This window comes from Protopterus annectens, chromosome 17.part0 (genome assembly GCF_019279795.1).
Source record: "Protopterus annectens isolate FY-2018-M chromosome 17.part0, PAN1.0, whole genome shotgun sequence".
NCBI classification, from domain to species: Eukaryota; Metazoa; Chordata; order Ceratodontiformes; family Protopteridae; genus Protopterus; species Protopterus annectens.
In genome coordinates, this window is record NC_056751.1 from 588633698 (window position 1) to 588661419 (window position 27722).

Genomic DNA, 27722 nt, shown 5'->3' on the forward strand with positions numbered 1-27722 from the left:
TACTACATTTATAGTAAGTCAATTATACTAGAGTCGGATCATAAACTGTTGTAAACATTTTCATGAAGTCTCTTGATAAAGCTCCAGCCAGCCAGCAGAGAATGTCATTGGTCTTACCTTACAGAAATGTCATTTACAAATTCATTATAATCCTGAAAATTGATGCACATATGTGATACACTTAGTAGACTGCACATTGCAAGAATTCAAAGGAGATTTGCTAGCTAAAAAATGTGAAAGTTATATGGATTATTTTACAGTTGCATGGTAGCAGCCAAGAAGCTTGAGGAGCTAATAAGAAATACAAATGTTACAAGGTACTGTCATAATCTGCTGGAAAGATGATGTTAAATCAGTGCATCTACATATCAAAATATAGTTAACAATGAACAAAACAATTGCAGACAGCAGATATAGCAACACTTGAATAATCACAATCATAAAAATATAAAAACGTTTTATTATATACGGTAAGAGCTTTCACTAAATAGATTCATTAGACGATGTAACAAACTGTTGCAAAGCATTTAAAAACTTGAAAGAGCAATCAAAAAATTATTTCAAAAAATGACATCACATTCCAGTAAAACACTACATTGTAGCAAAGAGCCCCTAGTGGGTACAATTAGTAAAGACTTGGAAAATCACCAAATCCATATACGTAACAAACTGAAACAAAATCTAAAGTTACTGTTCAACTAGGATGAATAATTGCTGTTCAGTTAGAAAACTTTCATCACAATGTGGCTAGTACAAATCATAAAAAGCTTAGAAACATCAACAGCTTATAAATCACTCTTATAAAATCCAATATATGAAAAATACATATAAAAAAAGAAATATATATATATATATATATATATATATATATATATATATATATATATGGTATAAGGTGACCCATTGAAAAAACATTTATAACAAATACAGATATAAATAATTACTCAATATAAGGCCGTTATTATACATATAAACATCTGCACAAAAAGGCCATACTAAAAGCTTTAGTATGTGATATGTAAACGGAACATATAACTAATAATTTAGATTAATCAGTTATTAGATGCTCTTCCATGATTGTATTAAAAAAACATATTCTAAATGAGCAAGGTGAAACAAAATCACTCTATAAACAAAGAAATATACTAATTGTAAGGAGCTGTTAGTAAGAGCAAATACACGTCTTTACATGTCATGTATAACAAGTCAATCGACTTCAACAACAGTCATACTGTACATCCTATACAAGTAGGATGCACAGAAATACATTGGTCTTGGCTGGTATTTATAAACGCATTTACACTAACTATGTTATTTCAAAGAGGGACACTACTCACTAAAAATGTAATCACAGCGTGACAATGTAAAGAATAACAAAAATTAACCTTAATTAACATTCACAGTGACTCCGCAAATAGCAATAGGAAGTATAAAATCTCCTAGTGAAATATACAGTGTATATCATGGTTCATTGCTCCTGAACACAGGTCATGCTGCTATTATGCACCATATTATATGTATACGTACAATGAGAAATATACTGATATACTATTAAAATAGGCGTTTCAAACCATCTAGAAAAAGAGCATATAGTGAAGGCCTTAAATGAAAAGTATAGTTATTTGAAATTTACTGTGAACTATTCTAAAACTAAAATAGAATATCTCGATGTGTTTGTGGAAAGGCTTGAAAATAGCATGATTAATACGGGTGTTCACATGAAGAAATGTTACAGAAATACCTTATTACATAGGAGGCTGGTTTTCATAATGAAATCTGTAATCTCAGGAATATGCTTGTTAATAGAGGGTATACGCACACTGAATTAGATCATAATTTAGATGACTTACATGAACTTATGGCAAGCAAGGCTAGACCTTATTTTTCGCCCTATATGGACTCAAGACAATATACATATTGGAATTATACATCCTGATAAATTGAAGATTTCTATGTTTTTTACTGCTGATGTTAGTTCTATATCTTGCATCATTAGGAATAATTGGAGGGCCCTTACTACCGATCCACAGATTAGAAATATTGTCGGAGATGAATCAGCCTTCAGAATTAAGAACAAACATAATCTTAAAAGAATGCTATGTCATGCTAATGATTCAGAAGTGAATCAAGATACTGAGTTGGGCAACTACCCCTGTGGCAGTTGTAATTTCTGCAATCACATTAACATTTCAGATATGTTTGTACATCCTGATACTGGCAAGAAATTTGAGTTCAGAGTCCATGCTAACTGTTAGACTTCCAATGTTGTCTCTCTGGCTTCATGTATGCTATGTCAATCATTTTATATAGGCAAAACTAATTGGACTCTTAAAGAGAGAATGCGGGAACACCTCTATAGTATTAGGATTAAATATGATAAAAATGCATTATCTAAGCATGTACGTTTATTGTTATTAAAATAACTCCTACCATATGAGAAGGAGACATTAGAAATAATACAGAAAGCAAGGAAGCTAAGTGGATACTGAGATTGAGAGCTGACAGAGGCAAGGGCTTCCATAAAACCTATTGTGAAACAAAGGAAATTATCGGTTGACTCATGTTAACTTTGTGACTTTAAGTATTTAATATGTTTGTATTCTAGCTTCTGTGAATAAGTTTAATTCGTTTATCAATACGCCTTAAATATGTATGTATCGGCAACTCTGTACTGATGTGATGTGCGTGTCTTGGTGCATTTGTTCTCATTGGTGGGTTGGATTGGCTTGTTTTCGTGTTTTGGATTGTTTAGATGCATGTCGGGTCCATGTGACCTATTGCCACTGCATTGTGGGTGAAGGATTTGTCATTTGATGTACTCCAATATAATGATGTGCTATGTACGAGATGCTCATTGTTACATATCAGGTTATAATACATTATAGATTACCCATTAGGCATATGGGCAAAACTTTACATATTGGTAGCATTATACTTGATAGCTCCTTGAATTTGAATATTTGTAGGTTAACATCTTGGGTAGTATTCTATCCTGTTGGCATCCTATTTATATTACATTAACCAGATATTCATATTACTTTATCTTTGGTGGTTTATATACCTTCATTATTTTAATAGATGTCTTTCTGTCTATACATCTGTTAAATAAAGGATGGTATTTTACTTGTGAAAGAAGAAATATCGTATCAGTACATTAGATCCCTGGTATGTGTTGCCTGACAGATTGCAATGTTACGGACTTGTTGTCCACCTATTCTCACATCTTTAGAATAGTAAGTATACTCCTTACGTTGGAATTATACTTGTATTATCTTAATTATCATATTTCTGATGGTTATATACACATGTTATAGTATTTAATATTAACAAGATCTGAGATTACGAAAGACTACCCTTTAGTATAAGATGACTTATTGTTATGGCCTTTGACAATGTTGTAGTAGATGCTAATGGTGCTCCCGTTTTTAGCTTTGCATACTTATTTATTCATTATATGCTCTTTCAGGGAGAACTGATGACTGCATTAGCCTGGCTTCATGTACCAGCAGTTATCAATGTAATTGCGCTCATAATAAGAGGGATAGGTATGATCGCCTCTTGAACTTGATTGGCTTCTTATGGACATAATGTACTTTTATCTGCTATAAGGTTTTTTGGCTGTATTATGTTCCATAAGAAAACATCGCTCAGTATTGAGTGTTAAGTATAACAGCCTCACTGTTATACCCATGGTTAGTTGCCATGCTGGTTACCCATTGGGTATAGGGGCCAGAATTTTGCATAGTGGTGATACTGATCTCTAAATATGAATTATATTAGAGGAGCATGATGGGTAATAAACATTTTATTGTAGCCTTGTTTGCACTTTATCAAGTTTATTTATTTGATAACTTGTTGATGTTCATTTTATTTTTGGTTTTAGTAGATGCAATTTTGCATCTGCTGAATACCCTTTAAAATATAGGTGCTGAGCACCTCTGAAAGTTTTTGTACTCTTTATCTGTAGTCAGTGGCATCATGGTCTTGAGGTCCACTAGCTAGTTAATATACTTTTTCTAGATGGTTTGAAACACCTATTTTAATAGTATATCAGTATATTTCTCATTGTACGTATACATATAATATGGTGCATAATAGCAGCATGACCTGTGTTCAGGAGCAATGAACCATGATATGCACTGTATATTTCACTAGGAGATTTTATACTTCCTATTGCTATTTGCGGAGTCACTGTGAATGTTAATTAAGGTTCATTTTTGTTATTCTTTACATTGTCATGCTATGATTACATTTTCAGTGAGTAGTGTCCCTCTTTGAAATAACATAGTTAGTGTAAATGTGTTTATAATTACCAGCCAAGACCAATTTATTTCTGTGCATCCTACTTGTATAGGATGTGCAGTATGATTGTTGCTGAAGTCGATTGACTTGTTATACATGACATGCAAAGATGTGTATTAGCTCTTCCTAACAGTTCCTTACAATTAGTATATTTCTTTGTTTATAGAGTGATTTTGTTTCACCTTGCTCATTTAGAATATGTTTTTTTTAATACAATCATGGAAGAGCATCTAATAACTGAGGAATCTAAATTATTAGTTATATGTTGTGTTTACACATCACATACTAAAGCTTTTAGTATGGCCTTTTTGTGCAGATGTTTATATGTATAATAATGGACGTATATTGAGTAATCTATTTATATCTGTATTTGTTATAAATGTTTTTTCAATGGTTCACCTTATACCATATATAGATGATTTTTTCATATGTACTTTTCATATATTAAATTTTATAAGTCTGATTTATAAGTTGTTGATGTTTCTAAGCGTTTTATTATTTGTACTAGCCTGGTTGTGATGAATGTTTTCTAACTGAACAGCAATTCTTCATCCTAATTGAACATTAACTTTAGATTCATTTTGTTTCAGTTTGTTACGTATATGGATTTGGTCATTTTCCAAGTCTTTACTAATTGTACCCACTAGGGGCTCTTTGCTTCAATGCAGTGTTTTGCTGGGATGTGATGTCATTTTTTGAAAGAATTTTTTGATTGGTTCTTTTAAGTTTTTAAATCCTTTGCAACAGTTTGTTACATGGTCTGATGAAGCTATTTAGTGAAAGTGCTTACTGTATATAGGGTTACCACCTGTCCCTCTTTGGGCTCGTGACATTCCTTATTGGATAAAAATGCTTGAGCATATAGTTCAAAATGTGATGATTGCAATATTTTACGCAACCACAAGAAATAACAGATTCTCTACATGAAAGCTGGAGTAGTTTCGTGTCAGTACAAGGATGATATTTATTGTGTGTTCTTTGACTTTTATTCAGAAATATCCACAAGGTGCACAACAACATGAATCTATGGTCATAGTATTGTCCATCCTGAAATCTATCTTTGGTAGATACAGAATTCCAGATGACAGTGTGTGTATGTGTGTGTGTGCATGTATGTCTTGTGTACATGTAACAATGCTTCACAGTTTATAAAGCAGGAATTTCATACTTTTGCTAAAAGCTAGTAACTTAAATGGGAGCATGTTAATCCAATGAATGTGATTTCAGTGAATGCAAATAAACCAAAGCCAGTTCACAGAAACTGCCGTCAATGAAAGTGGAGATTGCCGTTTTCAATGGTGTGTGACCTTGGAGTTGGCATATAAAATTCCAGGAGTCTTTGGGGTATCCTTCCACATGGAGAGTGCAAGGGGGCTTCCCCCTGCAAAAATTGTTTCAATATTCACTGAAGGCAGTTTCAGCAAACTGGTTTCAGTTAAATTGCATAGACTAAAACTGCATTCAATGGATCGACATGAATCCACTTAAACATACTACTGTTTCTAGTAATGTACAGAATAAACAACAAATGAAGAAAATGTTCCAAAAAGTTAACAACGTCATGAGAAATTGTAAACGTTCTGAGAATTTAGACAACTGTACAACTTTATTACACTGCATAATAGTTTTCAATCATTTATCTCATGAATCAGAGACACAAACTCAAAATAGTTAGGGAAAAGGATTTCAGATGGGAGACTTGTTTTTAAGTAGTAATGGTAATAACTTAGAAAGTTGACAGAATAAGAGGACATGAACATACTGGCACTTTCTGAATTAGTATAAATCTGTAGATTTAATCATTATCATTATTTTGTATTATAATACATGACCTTTACTCAGATGACTATCAATTTTAAGAGGCACACAACCAAAAATTAGAGACAGCCCTAAAAATCAAATAGTTAAGTGGTATGGAATACATACAAATTATTTTTTTCAGAGTGTAACTCAATTGTTTTAACTGGTAAATATCTTCCAAGTACACTAATGACTTCTCATTGCTTGTTAACTCCTGAAAGCCAGTGAAAATTCATTGATTATTTAAAAATGTACAGCACACGTAGAAGTTCAATGATAGACCAGTGCAGTATATGTGCATTGATTTTGCAGGTAATTATTAAAAAATATCAAATGATGACAGCTACAGTTTTATGCCAAACAGAACTTACATCTAATATGCAAATCTACAATGAAACAGAAAACATGTATTAAATTCTCACTATGAAAAGCCAATAAGAAATGTTTACTTCTAAAGTAATAGTACTTTTTACAGTCTTGACATAGCGCTATCACCCTCTCAAAAACCAAATGCTTTGTCAGTTCTGAGCATGTTTAAATGTATTCAAATTATGTTACCCTAATGTTATTCTAAAGCACAATGTTGTTTCAGTTAATTAAAAATTAAAAGACAACAGAGCATTTATACATGGTGCAAAGATGTGGGAAACTAATTAAGAAACCAAATTGCTACATTTACCGTATGTGGTGTAAACTGACTATTAATACAACGTATCTTTTGAAACTTCATTACTGAACATTTTGAACTTTTTCTGTGATTACACATTATTGTATTTCACATCATTTGCTAGTGTAGTGATATGTTCATAGCTAAACTTAACTGACACCTCTTTGATGCATTATCTATTCTTTTTAAATATAGGGGATGTAGCATAATTGTAGATAGATAATAGTGAAAGAACAGGGTAGCTTTCAGGGGACGTTAAATGTAAGTCCTGTGTGCTATGTAATTTATTTGTTCAGCTCAGTATAGTTGCTGGTTGATGCACATGATGTCTTTCATCATTTCATTCTACTCATCATGTGTCTTGCCTCTTCAATCTGCTCTTTCTGCTATGTGTTTTTAACTCTGTTCATATTTTACAAATGTAGTTGTGCACATGGTTAAAACATTGAAGAATAAAGAGACAACTTACATGGCAGAATGTTGATATATCTGTTTTTGGTCTTGTTTTCTGTCAGCATTGCTTTTATCATGGGCTGATCAGTACCAATGGGGCTCAAAGACTGCATTGTAAAAGACAATAAAGAAGTGTATAAGGCAAAGGCAAGATCTCACAGCAATTACCAGAAATATATATGTACATGTTTTTTTTTTTCATACAGCAAAACATTCAAGCAATGGTTTCATGTTTGAGATATCCTCAGCTATGGTATGGTAAGGTATAAGGCATGGTTTCATGGTACAACATGAAATGTTTTTTAAATGAAAGTCATTGCTTCTGTCCATGCTTTCAGTTTGTACTGAATATTCTGTTAGTTAAAGTAATATATACTGATAAACTGGTGATATTCTTTTGAGTGAATATAATTTAACCACTTGAAACATTTAGTCAAATCTTCTAGTTGAAATCAGGTAGTAGAATCTGCATAAGCATCATTCTCACTCTCTCTCTCAAATAGACACACACACACATACCTACAAACATGTACACATACACACACACACACACACACACACACAAGCACACATGCACACATAAATACACAAACACAGACACAAAACCACACACACACAAACATGCACACATACACACACACACACACACACACACACACACACACACACACACACATACACAAACACACAAACACACACACATATAAATACACATAAACAGACACATGCACATACACACAAATGCACATAGACGCAGACAAAAGCACACATGCACACACACAGACCACAGCCACACACACACACATGCATGCACACACAAACACACACACAAAACACGCACTCATATGCAAACACACAAACACACACGCACATATAAATACACATAAACACAAACTACCTAAACACATACACACACATTACAACTCATATAACTCCCGGACAGTGTTTAAACTAGCAATAATGTTAAAGGTTTATTAAACTTCAGTAAGCTGCCTTTGATAAACTGGAAAGTTCAATAAGACTTATTTAGTCATTTCAAAGGAAAATCTTTGAGATACAGACGTTTGATGCATTCACTGTTTTAATTTTTATTATACTAGTAAATTATGGTTAATTTACTGGGGATGAATTTAGCAAAAGAAACACAACTGTTCTTTTAACTGCTGCTACCTCCAACATAAATTTATATACAAGGTACAAGGTAGAGTTGCCGGAGACAAGGACTTGAATAGTATCAGCCCATACTTAAATACTGCAGAACTCTCAGGAATTCAGTTAGCTTTCTTGTGTTCTCATGTTTGTTATGAAAAAGAAAATTACAATCATAGCTACACTGCATAGTAAAATTTATAAAATGGATCAATAATCAGATGCGAAAATTATCTCATGAATGAATGAAATTATTACATAAGTTTAACTTGTGGAGACAGTAACAAGATGTTCTTGTACATCTTGAAGGGAATACTGTAACTGTGTTGCAGGTAGGTATCTATTATACACATAATGTCAACAAACTTGCAAGACAGAAAATGAATAAAACAGGACAAAGGCAATTGAAAGTGATGTTTATCTCTGTTTTGTGGTAATGACCAGGCAAATATGTCTAGACATCCTCAGAGGAAAAACAGATTTTCTCTGGGATATCTGAAGTTACTCTATATTGTCTTGTTACTACACAGAGTGGCAGAGATGGTAGTTGCTATAGCATTAAAAGTCTGATGAAGCACCTATTTTGGATATGAAACACAAGGCTTAAACTTAAGAGAGAGAGAAAAAAAAAACGAAAGAAAGAGGAAGAAAAAGTATAAGGTGTTTTGGATGAAAGTTATATAGTCTTGTCTAACCCAAGTTTACTCTGGGTTCTTAACAGTGATATTTAAGAAGTGCAAAAACGTTCATAATATTTCCAAGCAGGTCCCTGTGGAAGAATGCGGGAGTAAACAGCTACTATGGACTGCAGCATAAAGTGGATTACTAGTTACATGAACTGCAGTGAGCATCTGTCTAGTAATGCCAGGTCATTATTCTGATGCACTTGAATAATAATTTGACTAACATTATCAAGCCTACTGAAGATCGCCATATATTGAACTAGTAGTGATATACACCTCAGTGGCCGCTATCACACCAAAACATTGCTGACTGCAAATACAGGCACAGATGTGACAAAAGTTATGTTGCAATTATAAAGCAGGGAAAGAACATAACAAAATGGCACCACTGAAAAATAAAGAAAATGCATCGATACTCTCAGGAAGTATGAATTACTCTACAGAGCTGAGAACATGGCATACACATAGAAAACCCCAGGCCGAGATGCAGTGCTTAACTTTTGGTTAAAAGTATTAACATCTTTGCATGAAGATTTAGCCATAAGTAAGAACAATTTATATGTGCACCCTGATCAGAGACCAACCTGGCTAACAGGTAAAATAATGCTCATACTTAAGAGTAAACCTGCAAGCTACCCTAAAAATTATAGACCAATAACTTGCCTTCCGACGATGTATAAACTATACACTGAAATTGACGCTGACAGAGTTTATAACCATTTAGAAGAAAACTCAATTATGGCAGTAGAACAAAAGGGCAATAAAGTAAAGTCATATGGAGCAAAGGATCATTTGTTGCTAAATAGAGTCATACTGGAGAACTGCAAAAGGGGAAGAATCTAAGTATGGCATGGATTGACTACAAAAAAGCATTTGATAGTATCCCACATTCATGGATAAAAGAGTGCTTAAAAATGTATGAGATACACTCTACACTGATTGACTACATTACAGTGACCATGAAACAGTGTTGGACCACTTTGTAATTAAGCCATGATAAAGGACAGATTATTATCCCAGGGATAAAAATTCAAAGGAGGATATCCAGGGTGACTCCCTCTCGTTGTTGCTATTCTGTATTGCCATTAACCCACTAAGTTGTTTACTTAACAGCTTAGGCCATGGCTACAATTTGGCTCCTAGGAAACAACAAAATGTAAAGACTTTTCATCCTCTCTGTCAATGATTTAAAGCTGTATAGCTCATCAGCTGAGAAACTGAAAGCACAGCTACAGGTTGTCAAAACTTTTTCAGATGATATAAGAATGTCATTTTGTCTTGATAAATGTGCAAAAGCAACATTTAAAGCAGGAAAACTGCAGCACCAAGAAAATATCAGTTTGGAACAACAATGTGATATAAAAGAACTTGAGTAAGAGGGAGAATTTAAATATTTGGGAACTGATGAAGGATCAACAATAAAACATTAACAAATGCAAATAAAACTTAGTAAGGAATACTTTAGAAGACTTAAATTAATTCTGAAAACAGGGTTGACATCTGGGAACAAAATCCAAGCTATTTGCTCTTCCTGTCTTAACTTACAGTTTTGGAGTGATTGACTAGCCCCAAAACGTGTTGGATAGATTAGATAGGAAAAGTAGAAGGATGCTTCATGCTCACCAAATGATTTATAAAAATAGTGTATATCAAGATTATAGGGTGGTCACAGCGGTGCAGTAGTTAGCATTGCCGCCTCACAGCAAGAGATTCACCGGTTTGATCCTCGGCTGGGGTTCTTTCTGTGCGGAGTCTGAATGTTCTCCCTGTAGTTGTGTGGGTTTCCTCCAGGTGCTCCAGTTTCCTCCCACATCCCAAAGACATGCTGTAGGTGGATTGGAAACTCTAAATTGGCCCTAGGCATGTGTGTGCCTTCCGTGGAAAGTTGGGCGCCGGGCTGGCAACTTGACACCGTAAAAAACTCCACTGCCAATCATGAGTGGACAGGTGATCTGCTGTGGTGACCCCTAACCAGGAAAAAGCCAAAAGAAGAAGAAGAAGTGTATATCAAGATTATATAGTCCATGTTCCGAAGGAGGGATGGGCCTCTGTGAAATTGATTACATGTATAGATCTGCAGCTGTGGGACTCCACACATATCTGCTGACCTCACAAGACTCAAACATAGTGAAAGTTTTGAAACATAAGGAGAATGAATCTAAGATAACTTCTCTGCTTAATTTAGCAGAAGCATATTGGTGTCAAGCAGGAATGGAAATCAAATCAGAAGTCAATAAAAATCAGGCACCAACTGAATGTGCCAAAAAACAAAGTAAAGAATATAAGGTGAAGGACCAGATGAAAATGCAAGAAATGTGGAAAATGCATAAATATAGCTGCAAGTATAGAAAACTTCTGGAAGAATCTCATGTTGATCAGGAAGAAATGCAGGAATGGTTGAGGAGAGGTGAATAAAAACTAAGAGATGAAAGGTTAATATTGGCAATGCGATATAGTGGGCTAAGTACATGCTGCTTTACAAGGTCCACTGAATATGTGGGAGAAACAGACAAATGTAGGTTTTGTAAAACCGAATTGGAAACAGTCACACACCTTGTTGCTGGTTGTGACATACTATTGGCAGAAGGACTGTATACTGAAAGGCATAATAATGTGGCAAGACTGTTACACTGGAGATTGTGCAAACATTATGGTATTAAAGTGGCTGAAAAACACTGGAAACATGAGCCACAAAGCATCATAGAAAATGATGAAGTTTGTATCACATGGGATCACCCATTACCAACATTTCCAAAGATAGATGCTAGAAAAATGGCTATAGTGGTCCAAGAAAAGAAGATAAATGTAGCATTGATCATTAAAATCACTGCACCTAGTGACTACAATGTCTTGCATACAGAGAGACACAAAGTCATAAAATATCAGGATCTACAGGAAATAATGAGAGCAATGTGGAAGAAAGACACCCAGACAGTCCCAGTAGTAGTAGCAGGAGCAATGGATCTTATAAAAAAGAATCTACAATCATATTTAGATATGTTACCAATCCATGTAACCCCATACAAATTGCAGAAATGTCATTTCATGATCTTTAATTGTACTTTGACTTAGGAATAGGGTGCATTCCCGTCATAGTATTGGAAACCCAAAAGATTTGGAGAAATTAAACTGAGAGAGCATTAAAAAGGATGCCAAGTAATTAAGTCAGGACTAATAAGGGGACAAAGAATATGAAGAACAGTTTATTCTGAGTATGATTTGCAGTTGTGGATTTATGATTTGTTTGAGTTACATGGAACACTCTTATCAACAGTAATGCTTTCTGATAAACTTTACTTACACTGTACTCCTGAGCAAATCCATAGTCAGAGTCTGCATGCTTTTCCGCAAAGTATTGTACAAAGTTGCTCACAGGAATCGGTCTGGAAAGAGAAAATGTTAGGGATCACTTTTTGTCAGCACATTTCATGGAGGAAAAATAATCTGCACAATGAGCAGAAGGATACTTTTTCATTACTTAGTGTTATTCCCACTGCTGTTCTCCTTTTTGGCTGTATTTCAAGTCAAATATATTCTCTAGTCTTTATTCAAAGTATACTAGCCATTGTTTGCTCTATGCCATTGTTTTATTTCTAATCATAAATTGTAGAGTTTGTTCTTTGTGTTATATGCATTTCTGAGTTTATTTTAAAAGCTCTATGAAATTGATGTTTCACTCCCATAGCCCAGTTATTCCATCTATTATTTGCTATAATGCATTTTTCCTTTCATTAGTACTGCAAGGGAGGAAGTAGATGTACAAGATTTTGATAAAAGCAGGCAGTGTTATGATGACAAAGGGATGTTTCTTCAAGGGTCACATGATCAAAAGTCAAAAGCTGAATGCACAGCACAGAATACAGAAGCATGTCCCATACTCATTTCAGCATATTATACTTCAAATCTGTATGTTAGAGAAAGTAAATGTAAGAGTGCATGCATGTGGGTGGGGGTGGGGTAAATATATGTCACTTTTGTTACAAAGCCACTCGTATTTCACACACACATATGAAAAAAAAAAAAAAATATATATATATATATATATATATATATATACACACACACACATAAACACATATACATACATACCTGTGCAGAGTCGTCATATCCTCCTTGAGTTTGTGTGGGTTTCCCATGGGTGCGCCAGTTTCCTCCCACATTCCAAAGGCAAGCAGTAGGTGTATTGGGCACTCCAAACTGGCCATAGGTGTGACTGTCTGTGTGAGTGTGTGGTGTAAAAGTATTACCGTGGCAGATCTAGCCACCTGGTGGTGCAAAACTTGCCTCTAGATCATTGTCACTGTTGAAGTGACACCCTGACCCCATGTGCAAAAATGGGATAAAGGGTTTGTGGATTGATGGATGAATATGTGTGTGTGTGTGTGTGTGCATGTGTGTGTGTGTGTGTGTGTGTGTGTGTGTGTGTGCATGTGTGTGTGTGTGTGTGTGTGTGTGTGTGTGTATGCCTATGGATATATATATATATATATATATATATATATATATATATATATATATATATATATATATATAAATACACACAACATACAAACTCCATGTCCTGCTTGCCTTTTTTTTTTTACTTTATATGCCAACTCTCAAGCCTTTTCTTTTTGGATTATTATGTCCCATTCCTTCCTTTTATTCATTATGTCATGGAAACACTGTCCCTTTTCAGGTGAAGGATTACCTAAACAGTATACTCCAGATGAGGTCTCATCTGTGCATGGTACAATGACACCAGATTCTCTGGAAGCTGCAGTATATTTCCTCCACCCCTCATACTGTTCACTTGAGGTGGACGATTGACATGCTGTACAGCATATTGACATGCATAGTGTTAAAACAAAATGATTAGCATTACACATGCAAAACTTGAAAAAACATAAAGAAAATATCACCCTACCACATGAGGGGTGGGGAGCCTTGCTCCCTTGCAAAAACTAATGCTTTGCTGGTTTGCTTTTTTTTTTTAAGTTTTGCATGCGCCAAAATTAATTCTTGGTGCATGTGAAGTAGTGTGGCAACGTGCATAATGTTAATCAATTACATAAACGGTATTTGATCAATTTAAGTAGATTTGTATATATGTATATGTAAATCTATCTATATATATCTATCTATATATATATATATATATATATATATATATATATATATATATATATATATATATGTATATATATATATATATATATATATATATATATATATATATATATATATATATATATGTGTGTGTGTGTATATAGGGTTCCTTCATATGGTCTAAACTTACAGTTTATTCATTTGGTCTTAGAAAAATTTGGTCTAAACTCATCTTGTCTGAATGTATTTGTTGTGAGTCCGGACTTTTCTAATTATATTGATGTTTATTTCATAGAGTAATGCATTTCTTAGTCATGTACCTTTAATTTGTTGATGTTACTGCAAGGGAATGTTGGGTTAGACTCCCACAGGTATTAAGTGTGCTAAAATGTGGGTGCTCTTTGCAAGATCTCATACATTGGGTTTTGGACATTTGCTATTTTTCTCACTGTTGTGCAATATTAGAATTAGAATATATATACTTAGCAAAGGATGCAGGAGTGCTTGTGAACCTGCAGAAACATTTTTTTTTCTGTTTTTACCATGTTTTAAGTTTTAGGTTAAATGGTTTTAGATGTATTGAATTTAGAAAAAGTGTCTTTGAATGAATCAATATAGATCCTATATATCTGTATTTATATCTGTATCTATATCTATGTAAGGTTAAGGCATCCCCTCTCAGGATGTTTTTTGTTTCATGAAATGCAGATTTAGTTTGTAGTGAAAATGGTCTTTCAGATTTTGGGATTTTTTAGTAATAGTGTCCCTCTAAAGCCCAATAAAAATGAGCTCTCACACTATTTCAACTTCAAACATACAAGGTAAATTCATTATAATATATTAAAGTTTCAGCAATGTTGCAGGCATTGTTAACATGGTATTCTAGGTTGTTTTATTGAAAATTCTACAGTGAAAATGTCTATATAAAGCCTAAAAAGTTTGATTTAATGTAGTTTATGGAAATAAAAATTTATTCTGTAATACAAAGGAGTGGTTTACAGCAGACATCAAGATTTTACCATCACGCAAAATAATTTATCCAACAATATCTGTTTTCTTATGTTACAACTTAAAACTGAGAGATGCAAATTTACCAAAAGGTTAATCAATCCCAGTCCTCCCCATGCTTTTTATGATTTTTATGATGCAGAATTCTTCTCTTTACATGTTTTAATTTAGAGTCCCATAAACAAATACGATTTCTAACATTTTCCCTACTTTTAAGGAGAATACACTTCCAAAATATTTTAGTTGACTATATACAACATATACACTTGTTTATCAAAAGATATCTTAAAAACTTTCTGAACTGTTACATTGATACAATCCTTCTTAATTTATTAAGCAGATCATTCCACTGAGTATAATAAACCATGTGATTGCAAAAGGTTACACCCAATACCTTTATGTCAGATATTTTGAATTAAGATCAAATGGCTAGAACCTTTACTTTTCTGCTTGTTTAAAATGAAAACTACTTCTTTCAGTCTGAAGTCAATTTCGTGAAATACTTCCCATAACTAAACTTCAGATACAGTGACAATATTCAAATCATCTGGATAAGATTAACATAATGGTAAAAAATATATATTTGTACTTACTTAATACTGGATCCTTATCCCCTCTCTTTCTCTGTCTGTCTTACCTGATGGGTTATCTACCCTCACGGTTGATCTCAGCCAGCAACCTCTATGCATCAAAGCTTCTCCAGCAGTTGAACCCCTCCCTCTCCCACAATGCAAAGGGCTCTTATAGCCCCTCAGATTGAGTTTTCCCCTCAAAGATGAATGTACTGAGGATGGCTGGAGAAAGGTTTCAGGTTTAGGTCTAACAACTCTATCCAGGGATGACAGTGACAATTTGGGAGGGGGATGGTGTGAGGATTGTTAAGGTGGGTGGAGAGAGATAAGAATTCAAAGTTATGGTAAGTACATAACATTTGTATACTATATTGTTCCCTCTGCTTTCCTTATCTGATGGGGCAGAAACCCCAGCTACGTTTCTTCCTAGATCACATCATGACAGGATACACATAAAACGGAAGTCTTGGATTTGATGTTATATCCAACTTGAAGTGGTGCCAGAAATGTGCGTTGTTACCATATTACTGCAGCAGAAATTCCATCTTTGGAGATGTTTCTAAAAAAGGCCATAGAAGTGCTACTTTATCTTGTAGACTGTGTCTTTGGTGTCAAGCCAAGATGTCTAACGTTGGCAGAGTATATGTAGGTAAAGCTACTGGACAATCATCTGGAAAGAGCTATTTTAGAAAATGTGGTTCCTAGCTTTGCTGAGGAAGAGATAAAAATGTGGTTATCTGTACAAAACAATTTGAAATTGTGAAAGTTGAATTATAGATGTCTCCTTTGTATGAATGACTTGTTAAGAATATTGTAAGATGAATATTTTTGTTTAATGTAGATTCCGATATTATCTTGGGAACAAAGTAGGGGTTAGGACTTGAAGAATGCTCGTCTTTGTGAAAGACTTGTTATGGGGGGGTTATGTTATTGCAAGAAAGGGTGTGAAGCTCTGAAATCCTTCTTCCTAAAGTAACAGCGAATAAGAGCAGAGTCTTCATTGATATGTTTTCTTAAGATGTAAGAAGAGGCAGATTCAAAAAGGGGTTGAGTAAGAACGAAATTCATATCCCACAGTGGAATTTGGTCTTTGATTAGGAATCAAAGGAGGGAGTATTCCCTTTAAAAAAAAACTTTGCATACTTTGAGTGACTAATTTGGAAGAGTTGAAACCTTGGTAGAAAAATCACATAGCTGCATTTGAACTTTTATAGTAAGGCAACTTGACATGGAGTCAAATAAGGTGGTCAGGATTTGTAAAGTTGGAGTTATGGGCTCTGAAAAAGGATCCAGGCCCTGATGCATTGCTCAAATGGAAAATCTGTTCCATTTACTAATGTATAGCTTTCAAGTGGAGTGTTTCTGAGAGGCTGACAGAATTTGAAACACTCTGAGAAAGAGTTAATGGTCATCATCAAAATTGGAGACCATATGGTTAGTTTGAGATAGATGGGGTCTGGGTGAGGCTGGATGAGTGAGAAAGAAGATGATTTGGGAATCTAACAATGAGGGAGGTAATTTTAGTTGAGGCCAAACCACAGGGAACAAAATTTGCCTGTGCCAGAAGGGCGCTAGTATAACAAAGATGCTGTCTGGAGAAACTTTGTTATGATAGGAATAGGAAGAAGTGCATAGAGCAGACCAGGTAGTTAAAGATGAAATAGAGCAGCCCTGTAGGTCTGTCCCTGTGCTGGGATGAGGGCAAAGTAGCTCCTACATTATGTATTAGTCTGAAAGGTGAAAACGTCACAGCAAGGCTGGCACCAGTAGCTGAAAATCATTTGTACTACTGTTAGATTTACGGACTAATAATGATGCATCAAGATGCAATGAAATGAGCCTGTCCATCAGAAATTTTTATTAGTACTGCAAATACTGTGCCTATTGCCACACACTCATGGCCTCTTGTTATACTGCATATGATTAAGCTCCCTCTTGCTTATTTATATGCAAGGCTACCAAAGTGTTTTCTGTGTTGTTTGAAATCACAACCTGGGGAAGGAAGTCCTACAAGACCTGCAATGCTATGATTATCACTTTCATTTCTAGGACATTGATGTGAAGGTGAATGTCTTGTTGTAAAATTGTCCTTTAGCTGTACATCCCTCAAAATGCCCCAACACCCCGGAGATGAATTGTCCATGGTGACAGTGGCTGAAAGTGTGGTCTGCTTGAACACTACTGACATCTGCATATTGAAGAGAGACATATACAAAATCTACAGGAAGATATGACTGAGACCATTGTACACTCAGTGACCACTGCAGCACTCTCATGGGATATCTGGCATGTAATACTAAAGTGATGGCTGTCCTCATCAGGCCTAAAGTTTGTAGTACTAGGAAAGCTGGAGCAGAGATCACCTGAAGAAGCTTTAAAACCATAAGCCTGAGGGATAGCGATTTTTCTGCAGGTAGTCTTGCAATTTTTGAGATAGTTTTCAAATGATACCCAATTAAATTTAAAGACTGAATTGGTTCTAGTTTAAATTAAATTTTATATTTACTAAGATGCAAGTATTATTGCTAGGATAAGAAATTTTCTTGTTACTGAAGTGAGGAATTAATCATCTGTGTTTGAGGATCTTTCAGCCTAAGATGAGCTGTGACAACCACCATGCACTTAATGAACATCTGGGGACAGTGATGAGACCCAAGAGCAGGGATCTGAACTTATAATGACTGGATCCCAGCCATAAGTATAGATAGCTTCTGGATGGATTCACACTTCTGTTGTAGACATAAGCATTCTGAAGAACTATCAAGAACATCCTATCTCCCTCATGAAGATATAAGGCTGCACCATGACCATCTGGAACTTCATCTTCTTGATAGATAGACAAGCAGACAGACAGACAAATAAATAAATAATTGTCAGTCATTGTGGATGGTATGTCACCACTGACCTCTACATGTGTAATCACAATAATCTACATGTTGTTGTTTTACTTATTATTTATACTTTCAGAGTTGTCTCAGTTTCTGGTTAAAAGGCATCCTGTTGCAGGGCTTGTTTCTCTTCATTCCAGAATTTGGACCATTTGCTGGGCCATGGAAGTGCTTATCTCACATCTCTGAATAGGATTGGAGATGGCATGTCTAGAAGAAGCAGTTGTTCATTAGCTCAGTAAAAAGAGTGGAAGCTCCAGGCACTGCCATAAACATTAGCAAATCTTTAGATATGCATCTTATCACATGTATGCTAGCATCTTGTCTCAAGACTCAAAGGGGAATAGTGCGAGAACCTAGAATCAGGTGACCAGATGAGGTAATTCTGCCAGCTTTCTTGGAAATCTTGGGTATTACAAAGAGAAATCTGTCAGTATTGAGTATTTTGTCATGGGTCTGACAGCAAGAAGGACCATTCACCACATCATCTGCCTTGTTCTATTAAGTAAGTAGGGAACAGTAATTCTCCTAGATTCAGTCAGGAAAATATAGTGAAGCTTCAGATATTGTTTTACTTTATTTGTCTGAGATGGTCTATCAATGTTATTTTCAATATTTTCTGTGAATTGAACTGTGGTTTACTGTAAATATATATTCAGTATTTTCATGTTCTTTCACTGTTTATTATTAAATATATTTAAAACCTGTGTGGCTAGTCCTTTTTGAAAGTATTTAACTTTTGAGAGTGCGGGCCACTCGTGAAGGCTTAGCTGTCTTGATCAACTACTACCATTTTTATTAGTATTAATATTTTACACAGTATAACTGGACATCCTTAGAGTTGCTGATTGTTGAGTGCCTGTTGGCAGTGATAACTAGCTTATACTCTGGGAGAAGGAGACACAGCAGGTAAATCTGTGCCAGCCTTTTCCAGGTATGTGCATGCATGTGTGTGTGTGTGAAATCAAATCTCACAGTGTGTGTGTGTCAGCTACTTGGAGCAGGGACAAAAAGCATTGGTTTCACAGAGGGTGCTGGAGGACCCTATAGCTGTGCTAGTGGGAAACCTCAATGGGGCATGGAAGGAGACAGATATAAAGAAATCCAGACCCCAGGCTGACTGCATTCCCTGTGTGCTCTTAAGGGAAATTGTACTTTGTGCAGAGAAATGCATCTGTAAATACTGTATGTATCTGTTTCTCTGAAAGTGAATATTCCCCACAGGTGTCAGTGGTGAGGATTGAGCCTCCTTGATCACTGACCCAGAGAGGGGTTGTCACACTTCCCACCTCCGAAAAACATGGTGATTGTTTCCATCTCAAACTCACCAATAAATTGAGCTGTGGATAGCAGCAGAGACTCTACCTGGTGCCCTATAGGGTGAAGAGTTGTACAGTCCAACTTCTTTGGGCATCTACTGTGGTGTGCACTGTCCTCAAGATAGGAGAACATGGATCACAGACTGCACCCCATGGCAGGGCTAACCACTCGACATTGTAAAACATGGCTCTAGGTGATTTGATCATGTTGACTAATGTCGCCAAAATGGGCATGGGTAGTTATCGGTGATTAGGGTATTAAGGGCACAGCCTACTACAACCTATGGCCTGAGACCCATGCTAATGGTGGAAGGGTTATATGTGATCCTATTGGTCTGTGTGTGTCCACCATAAAGTCCAGCATCCCTGGATCAATAAGCTTCTGGCCATCTGCTGACTAGTTGCCCAGCTAGGGTTACCTGGGATATCTCTGTTGAATGAAAGTTGGATGTAAAACCAATCAACCTGACAGACATGAACTGAGAATTGCTACACTTAATGTAGGTTCAGTGACAGGATGCAGCTTGGAAGTGGATGACATGATGATCTGGAGGAGGCTGGACATCCTATGTATCCAAGATACAAGATGGAAGGGCAGTGAAGCGAAGCCACTTTGCTTGGGATCCAGAGTCTACTACTCAGAAGAGAGAGACAGGCTAGAAATTATGTTGGAACTGTGGTGAGATAGAGGCTTCAGAAGGCAGTGAGGGGTATCATCAGAATTAGTGACAGGCACAGGCATATGCAGTCAGACTAAGTGTAATGATAGGCCAGTATTCATAATCTCAGCCTACACACCACAGCAGAGGGTTACCTGGGATATCTCTGTTGAATGAAAGTTGGATGTAAAACCAATCAACCTGACAGACATGAACTGAGAATTGCTACACTTAATGTAGGTTCAGTGACAGGATGCAGCTTGGAAGTGGATGACATGACGATATGGAGAAGGCTGGACATCCTATGTATCCAATATACAAGATGGAAGGGCAGTGAAGTGAAGCCACTTTGCTTGGGATCCAGAGTCTACTACTCAGAAGAGAGAGACAGGCTAGAAATTATGTGGGAATTGTGGCGAGATAGAGGCTTCAGAAGGCAGTGAGGGGTATCATCAGAATTAGTGACAGGCACAGGCACATGCAATCAGACTAAGTGTAATGATAGGTAAGTATTCATAATCTCAGCCTACACACCACAGCAGAGTTGTGATAAGGAAAAGAGAGCATTCCACTGGTGATTGCAGTACCTATGGGATAAAGCAGGGCAACAGGAATTGGTGTTGATAATGGGCGAGTTGAGTGCACGTATTCAGAGAGACAGAACAGGACATGAGTACTGCCTGGGTCCAAATGGTTGGGGAAACAGGAATAAAGAAGGAGAGGCCATTCTAGACTTCTGTCTGACAATACTTGGTTCAGAAAGAGATGCAGTCACAAGATCACATACAAGAGTGACCAACACGCAACTCAGGTAGACTTCCTCCTATTACAGAAAGGACACTGGGGTAGAATCAATGATTTCAAAGTCATCCCCAGTGAAACAGTTGACCCAGAGAATAAACCACAATCAGCTGCAAGCAGTGGCCTGAGAAGGCTCTAAGGTCTACAGAGACCAAGCTAAAGACCAGGAAGTTGACTGCAGAGAAAGTGCAACAGTTCAAGGAATTACTCAGGGCTCTAGCATCCTGGGAAAAGAAGGAAATAGGTGTAGTTGACGAAAAATGGCAGCTCCTCAAAACAGCATGTGTGGAGACCACAGAATAGATATGTGGGCGAGCCAGATACGAAAATAAGGTACATAAGGAAAGTTGGTGGTGGAATACATAATTTCAGGAAGTCATCAAAAGAAAGAAGGAGTGCAGAAATACATGGGAAATAGAAAAGATCGACCAGGCTAGGAAGGAATACTGGTCGGCTAACAAAGAAGCTAAGAAAGGAGTTGCAATAGCAAAGAATATGGCATTGGAGGCACTCTGAGTAGGTGGTACAAAGAAACTATGTCAGTTTTTTAAGGCAAAGACAGAAAGATAAAGAAGATACCTGGACACCCTTCATAAGGGGTGCCAGCAACAACATGCTCAGCAGTGAACTGGACATTTAGGGCAAATGAAAGGAGTATTTCCAGCAGCTTCTGAATGAAGAAAACCCCACAGAATCTCTGCCCCAGAAACAGCCTACAATGAGAGAAGAAAAGGACCTCACCCTAGAAGAACAAATAATGGAACTAAGGAAAATGAAGTCTGGGAAAACAGCAGGCTGAGATGAGGTCACAGCAGATATGATAAAGATGCTGGGTGAGATAGGAGGAAAAATCGGAGGGTACTCATAGCAGTGTGTATCCCAGATGACTGGAGAATAAGCATACTCATGCCAGTATACAAGAACAAAGGGGACATACAAAACTATGGGCTGTACAGAGGTAACAAACTCCTATCACACTGCATGAAAGTTCTGGAGACAGTGATTGATAAATGGATATGCAGAGTAGTAGAAAATAAGATGGGAGATGTGCAGTTCAGATCAGGATGCAGCACAAGTGACCCGATGTTTGCAGCGAGACAGATATTTGATAAGAATCAAGAGATGAGGAAAGAGTCCAACTGGGCATTCCTAGACTTGTAGAAAACATATGACAAGGTCCCAAGAAAGCTGATTTGGGCAGTACTGAGGTAGCCTGAAGTCCCAGAAACATTGGTAAAATTAGTGCAGGCTATGTAGAAAGACCCAATGACTCAAGTACAAGCAGTGTTTGGCCTCACAGAGGGGTTCCCTGTGGGAGTGGGTGTGTACCAGGGTTCAGTTCTGAGCCCACAGCTGTTCATACTGGTGATAAACTACATTAGCAAATAAAGTAGGCAAACAGCAACAAGGAGAAAATCAGTCCCAATATAGAAAAAAGCAGGTTAAAACACAGGGTTTAAAATATGGGTTTATATCACAGATTTGTGGATGATGTCTTTTTTTGTGGAAAGGGGATACACAATTGGATGCTTTTGTTAATTATTTAGAGACAACCACCACATTTTTAAGATTTACTGTGCATTCATCAGTAGATTTTATAGAATTTTTGGATATTTTATTAAACGTGGATGAAGGGGCTAAAATAAGTACTTTATTATACCATAAGTCATGCTGGAAAAATGCTCTATTGGATAGGGGTAATATGTACACCCACCACATTTTTAAGAATGTCATGGCTAATCAGCTTCTGAGAACTTCCTGACTTTGTAGTAAGGAAAGTGATTTTTTTGCATCATATAAATGTAAGAGAATAATTTGTTAGAACATGGTTACAAAAGTAGGGAAGTTAGGGAAGCACCACAAAGGGTTAAGTCCATGAGAGATGGGAAAGGTAGACCTTGGTATTCAAAGAATACTGGAGATTCAATTAATAAGGGACAGAGAAATATATGTAAGGTTAGGATACCTTTTACTTTTAGTATTGATTTTAAATATATACAGAATATAATACAAAATAACTGGAAGATATTATTGTCTGATGACAGGATGAAAAATATAGTAGGTGATGCGCCAAACTTCAGCTACAACAGAAATTGTAACTTTAAGAGTCTGTTATGTTATAGACCAGGACCTGGTGATAAGAATAACCTCTGTAAATTATACAGTGGCAAATCAGGTACATATATACACATGTAAAAGATGCAAGGCATGCAGGTATATTAAGACTGATGATGTATTTGAGCATCCTGTTACTAAAAGGATATATAAGTGTTCATACTATGCATGCTGTTCTACTAAAAATGTGATTTATATAGCAACCTGTTCAGAATGCACTTCTTATGTTGGTAAAACCAATAGAATGTTAAAGGAACATATTTTACAGCATATGGGTGATATATGAAGAAATGTGCAAAGAAGTGTAGTAGCTCAACACATTAATGAATTTCCACAGCATCATTTTAAATTTATGGCTTTGGATATTTACACTCCTACACCTAGAGGTGGTGATATAGAGAATTCCACAGAAGTTAAAGAAACCCACTGGATAGCTAGTTTGAGAGCTGATGTTCCACCAGACATAAATGATTTTATACCTTTAAAAGCTTTTTATTTTAAAGGCTAGAAAATGTTAATTGGTTAAAGGTTTTAATTAATGTAATTGGTTTTTCAAGTGTATTTATATGCAGACTGATTTTATATTTTTGTATTGATCTGATATAGGAAGCATCTCCAAAAGCACTTATCTGTTTACTGCTTATTGTTTATTAAATATATGTGCTTGCCGTGGTTGTCCCATTGTTGTTTCTCAAGTACATTAGCAATTAGGCTGGAGGGCACAGATTAACATAGTTGCTGTACGTAGATGATGTGGCATTACAGGCAGACTCTGAGTAAGAACTTCAGCAAAGGATAGAGGAATGGAATGCAAAACTGAATGCACATTGGGATGAAACTAAGCGCAGATAAGACAGTGGTAATGACAACAAACTGGGGAAATCAGAATATGCTGATAATTGATATAGAAGGGAAGATACTGAGAGGTCAAAACTAGAATCAAAGGGGCTGCAGCCAACTGGCATTGAGTGTCAGGTGTAGTCTGTGATAGAAAAATGCCAAAGAAGCTGAAAAGTAAGGTGTGTAAGACAGTGGGAGAAATCAGTTCTACTCTATGACACAGAAACCTGGGCAGTAAAGGCAGAACAGATGAAGAAGCTAGAGGTGATGGTAAATATAGTGCCTGAGAAGGGTTGTAGGATGCACACTTTGGGAAAGACGAAGAAAAAGAATACAGGAGCAGAGGCCAAAGTAGCTCCAACTCCAGAAAAGATCAAGGAGAACAGATTATGGTGGTTTGGACATGTGCAGAAAAGCAGAAGACAATCTGGTGAATAAGATTTGGGATAGATGCGAAGAAGGGTGGATGGATTGTGTGAAAGAAAATCTGCAACAGTCAGCCATGAGTGTTGAAGACGGCAGGAGTGTGGCATTGAATCAAGAGAGATGGTGACAGTTAACATGATACCCCGACCCCATATAGAAAATGGGAAAAGGGGGGGTGATGATGTTCTTAATGTTCTATGGCCCAATGCTCCCCATGCTTCCTTTCATTTTCAAATCTCTGTCTAATTCCATTTTGTGCTTCATGTATTTTCCTTTACTCTCACAACTTCTGACTTATATTTTTTGAGATCTACCCCTCATGGAAGGCAAACTTTTGAACCGTAATTGTAATTTGACCTGTTTTATATGTATTAAGTGACTTGGATGGTAAATAAACCGCTATTAATAAACTAAAGTTTCTGTTATGGTGCAATATGAATTAAATTTGCTAATTAAATGTACTTACACAATGCTGTGCAGTGTGTTATTATGCACTGTAGTGGAACTTTTCTCCATGGACCACCAACTAAAACAAGTCTGGCACAAATGGATAGCAAAGTTTATCAAAACAAAGTAATATAAATGACTTGCATGCTTATGTGCATAAATAAACAAAGAAACACATGCATACATAAATAAACAATTAAATATCATCTTTTGACTACCAATGGTTAGCCCTCCCCAGAGTTAATGTATTACATCTTTTAGTAAAAGATTAGGTTTATTTCATAATCATTGTTTTTACCAATCAGGCTGACATAAATTTAAACCACAAATGTATGTACTTATTTATGTTGTTAGCAACAAACAAGTTTTTAGACTTTGTAGATGTGTATCCAAATTTAAAAAAGGAAAACATAACATAGGAAATAAGTACAAACATTAGCGCTAAAACTTTATATAGCCATATCAATTTGAGAACAGAACACTTACTTGTTGCAATGACCAAGCGTTGTCAATGGTCTACTTACACCTTTTTCTTCCCTGCAAAAGTAAGTAAATAAATATGAGATGACTTATAATCATATAAAAAGAGAAATTTTATTCAACTCTATGCATTTTGAAGATATTAGGCCATGTCCAGGTAATGCTTCTGGGATGACCTAACACGGATTGGTTCAACTCTAAGACCATAATTTATTTTCCACAGCAGCTGAAGAAACACTCATTTACTTCACATGGAACAAAATGCGTTCCATAATATCTATATCTATATCTATATCTATATGATAGTAGCACACCACAGCATGCGTATTACAACCTGCCTGATATGGTTACTATATTTTTTGCACTCTTGACACAAACTTTTGCATGAAGCTACATACTGCAACAAAGCCATGGTATTAATCTGTTAGAAACCACAATGAGAACACAGCTGATTATCTACTTGTTTTATCAATATTCTTAATTCCACAAATAGATTTGGAGAATTTATACTATCCTAGCTTTGTTGGTTTGCCAGGTAATGTGGAACAAATGTCTCATCACTGTAAGGTGCATATCAGATAACATTGCACTTAAATGTGTAATAAAATAACATCTTTTGAGTTAGCGCTTCTGTATGTAAAACAGAGGATTTTGATTGGGTCTCTAATTGTAACCAGATTATTATGTGTTCATGTCATGGATGCCTAGAAATTCACCATGAGAGGTGAATCTTTGCATCCATATCGCGAACACAGAAAAACTGATTATGCCTGGTTTGACTTGATCGTAAGTCTGTAGTACATGGAGTCTTATGTGATCCTCGTAATATTAGTTACAAAATGGGGGGGGGGGTGTAAAGTGTTTTACTGGCTTTCAAAGCCAGAAAAGCACTTAGTGAGTGCAGTGTAAAGACAGCAAGTAGCATAACTGGAGGAAAAAGTCACAGGCAGTTTTTAAATACTGGTCTAAATTTAAAGAAGTGCCCTATAGACAGACATCTGTAGTTTTGTCAACAGAAAATGAGGCATCAGCGACAGTTGAGAGCAAACTAACAAAGTAACACTTTGTGAATCCCATCACCCAGCTGTAACAACACCGTTATCATCTAGTCTTGCACTACAGAAGCATGTTGCAGGTTTATTTTTCCCCGATTTATGAGTAATCATGGTGCGCCATGCACTACAGTGTTATGTGATTCATTTTGGTTTTGCAACTTCTGCATATGAAGGTTTATTAACTGAAGCAGTCCTGCCTATGTTTTACTAGCTGTTGAAGTCCTGCCTATGTTTTACCCTAGCTGCCGAATATCAACATTGGATAAAATCCTAGTATTCTTTGCAAAAAACTAATGATGCAATGAAACTATAGGTATGTGTAGAAAGACACGAGGTAATTTCAAAGAAAAATGTGGCACCATACTTGGTAAATTGGGAAAGTAATACTAAGCAAATAAAACATTATTATACACTTACACATGACATTCAGAAATTACAGTTTGCATCTTCATGTGAAAAAAATGGTATTGAATGTCAGACTAAATTGGAATGGCAGTAGTTCTTACGTTTTACGAAAAAAGAGGGAAAAGGTAAGAAAATGGTGGACTCTCTTGCCTGTATAAATGCATGTATGTGTTTCTTTATAAATGCTCATGTGTGTGTGTGTGTGTGTGTGTGTGTGTGTGTGTGTGTGTGTGTGTGTGTGTGTGTGTGTGTGTGTGTGTATTTGTAAATGCACGTGTGTACTGAATGTATGTAAAAAAAACTCACCCAAAATTGAATGGAGTTGTGGGCAACAGCACTGATTCCATCTGGTGCTTGTCAGGGGAAGAATTGACTTGACCAACCACTTTAGGCATCAGATGTGGTGCTCTGCATTGTCTAGACAGAAAAAACATGGACCACATACACTGCATACTGTGACAAGGCTCACCACTTAATGGTATAAAATTGATTTAGTCACATTGACTAATGGCGCAGAAATGGACATGGCTGTTTGCCAGTGAAAAGTGGGTTGAGGACGCAGCCT

The 27722-nt window shown here is 36.1% G+C and overlaps 1 protein-coding gene across 1 annotated transcript in view; it reads right to left on the reverse strand.

The window, feature by feature from the left end:
* Positions 1-27722, reverse strand: part of PTPRH (protein tyrosine phosphatase receptor type H) — a 722562-nt gene that overhangs the window by 124901 nt on the left and 569939 nt on the right. Inside the window, exons 12-14 of the mRNA XM_044059212.1 lie at positions 25704-25754; positions 12356-12437; positions 7239-7329 (exon numbers count right to left, since the gene is read on the reverse strand). Coding sequence (XP_043915147.1) covers positions 7239-7329; positions 12356-12437; positions 25704-25754 — 224 coding nt within the window. The remainder of the gene's footprint in view (positions 1-7238; positions 7330-12355; positions 12438-25703; positions 25755-27722) is intronic.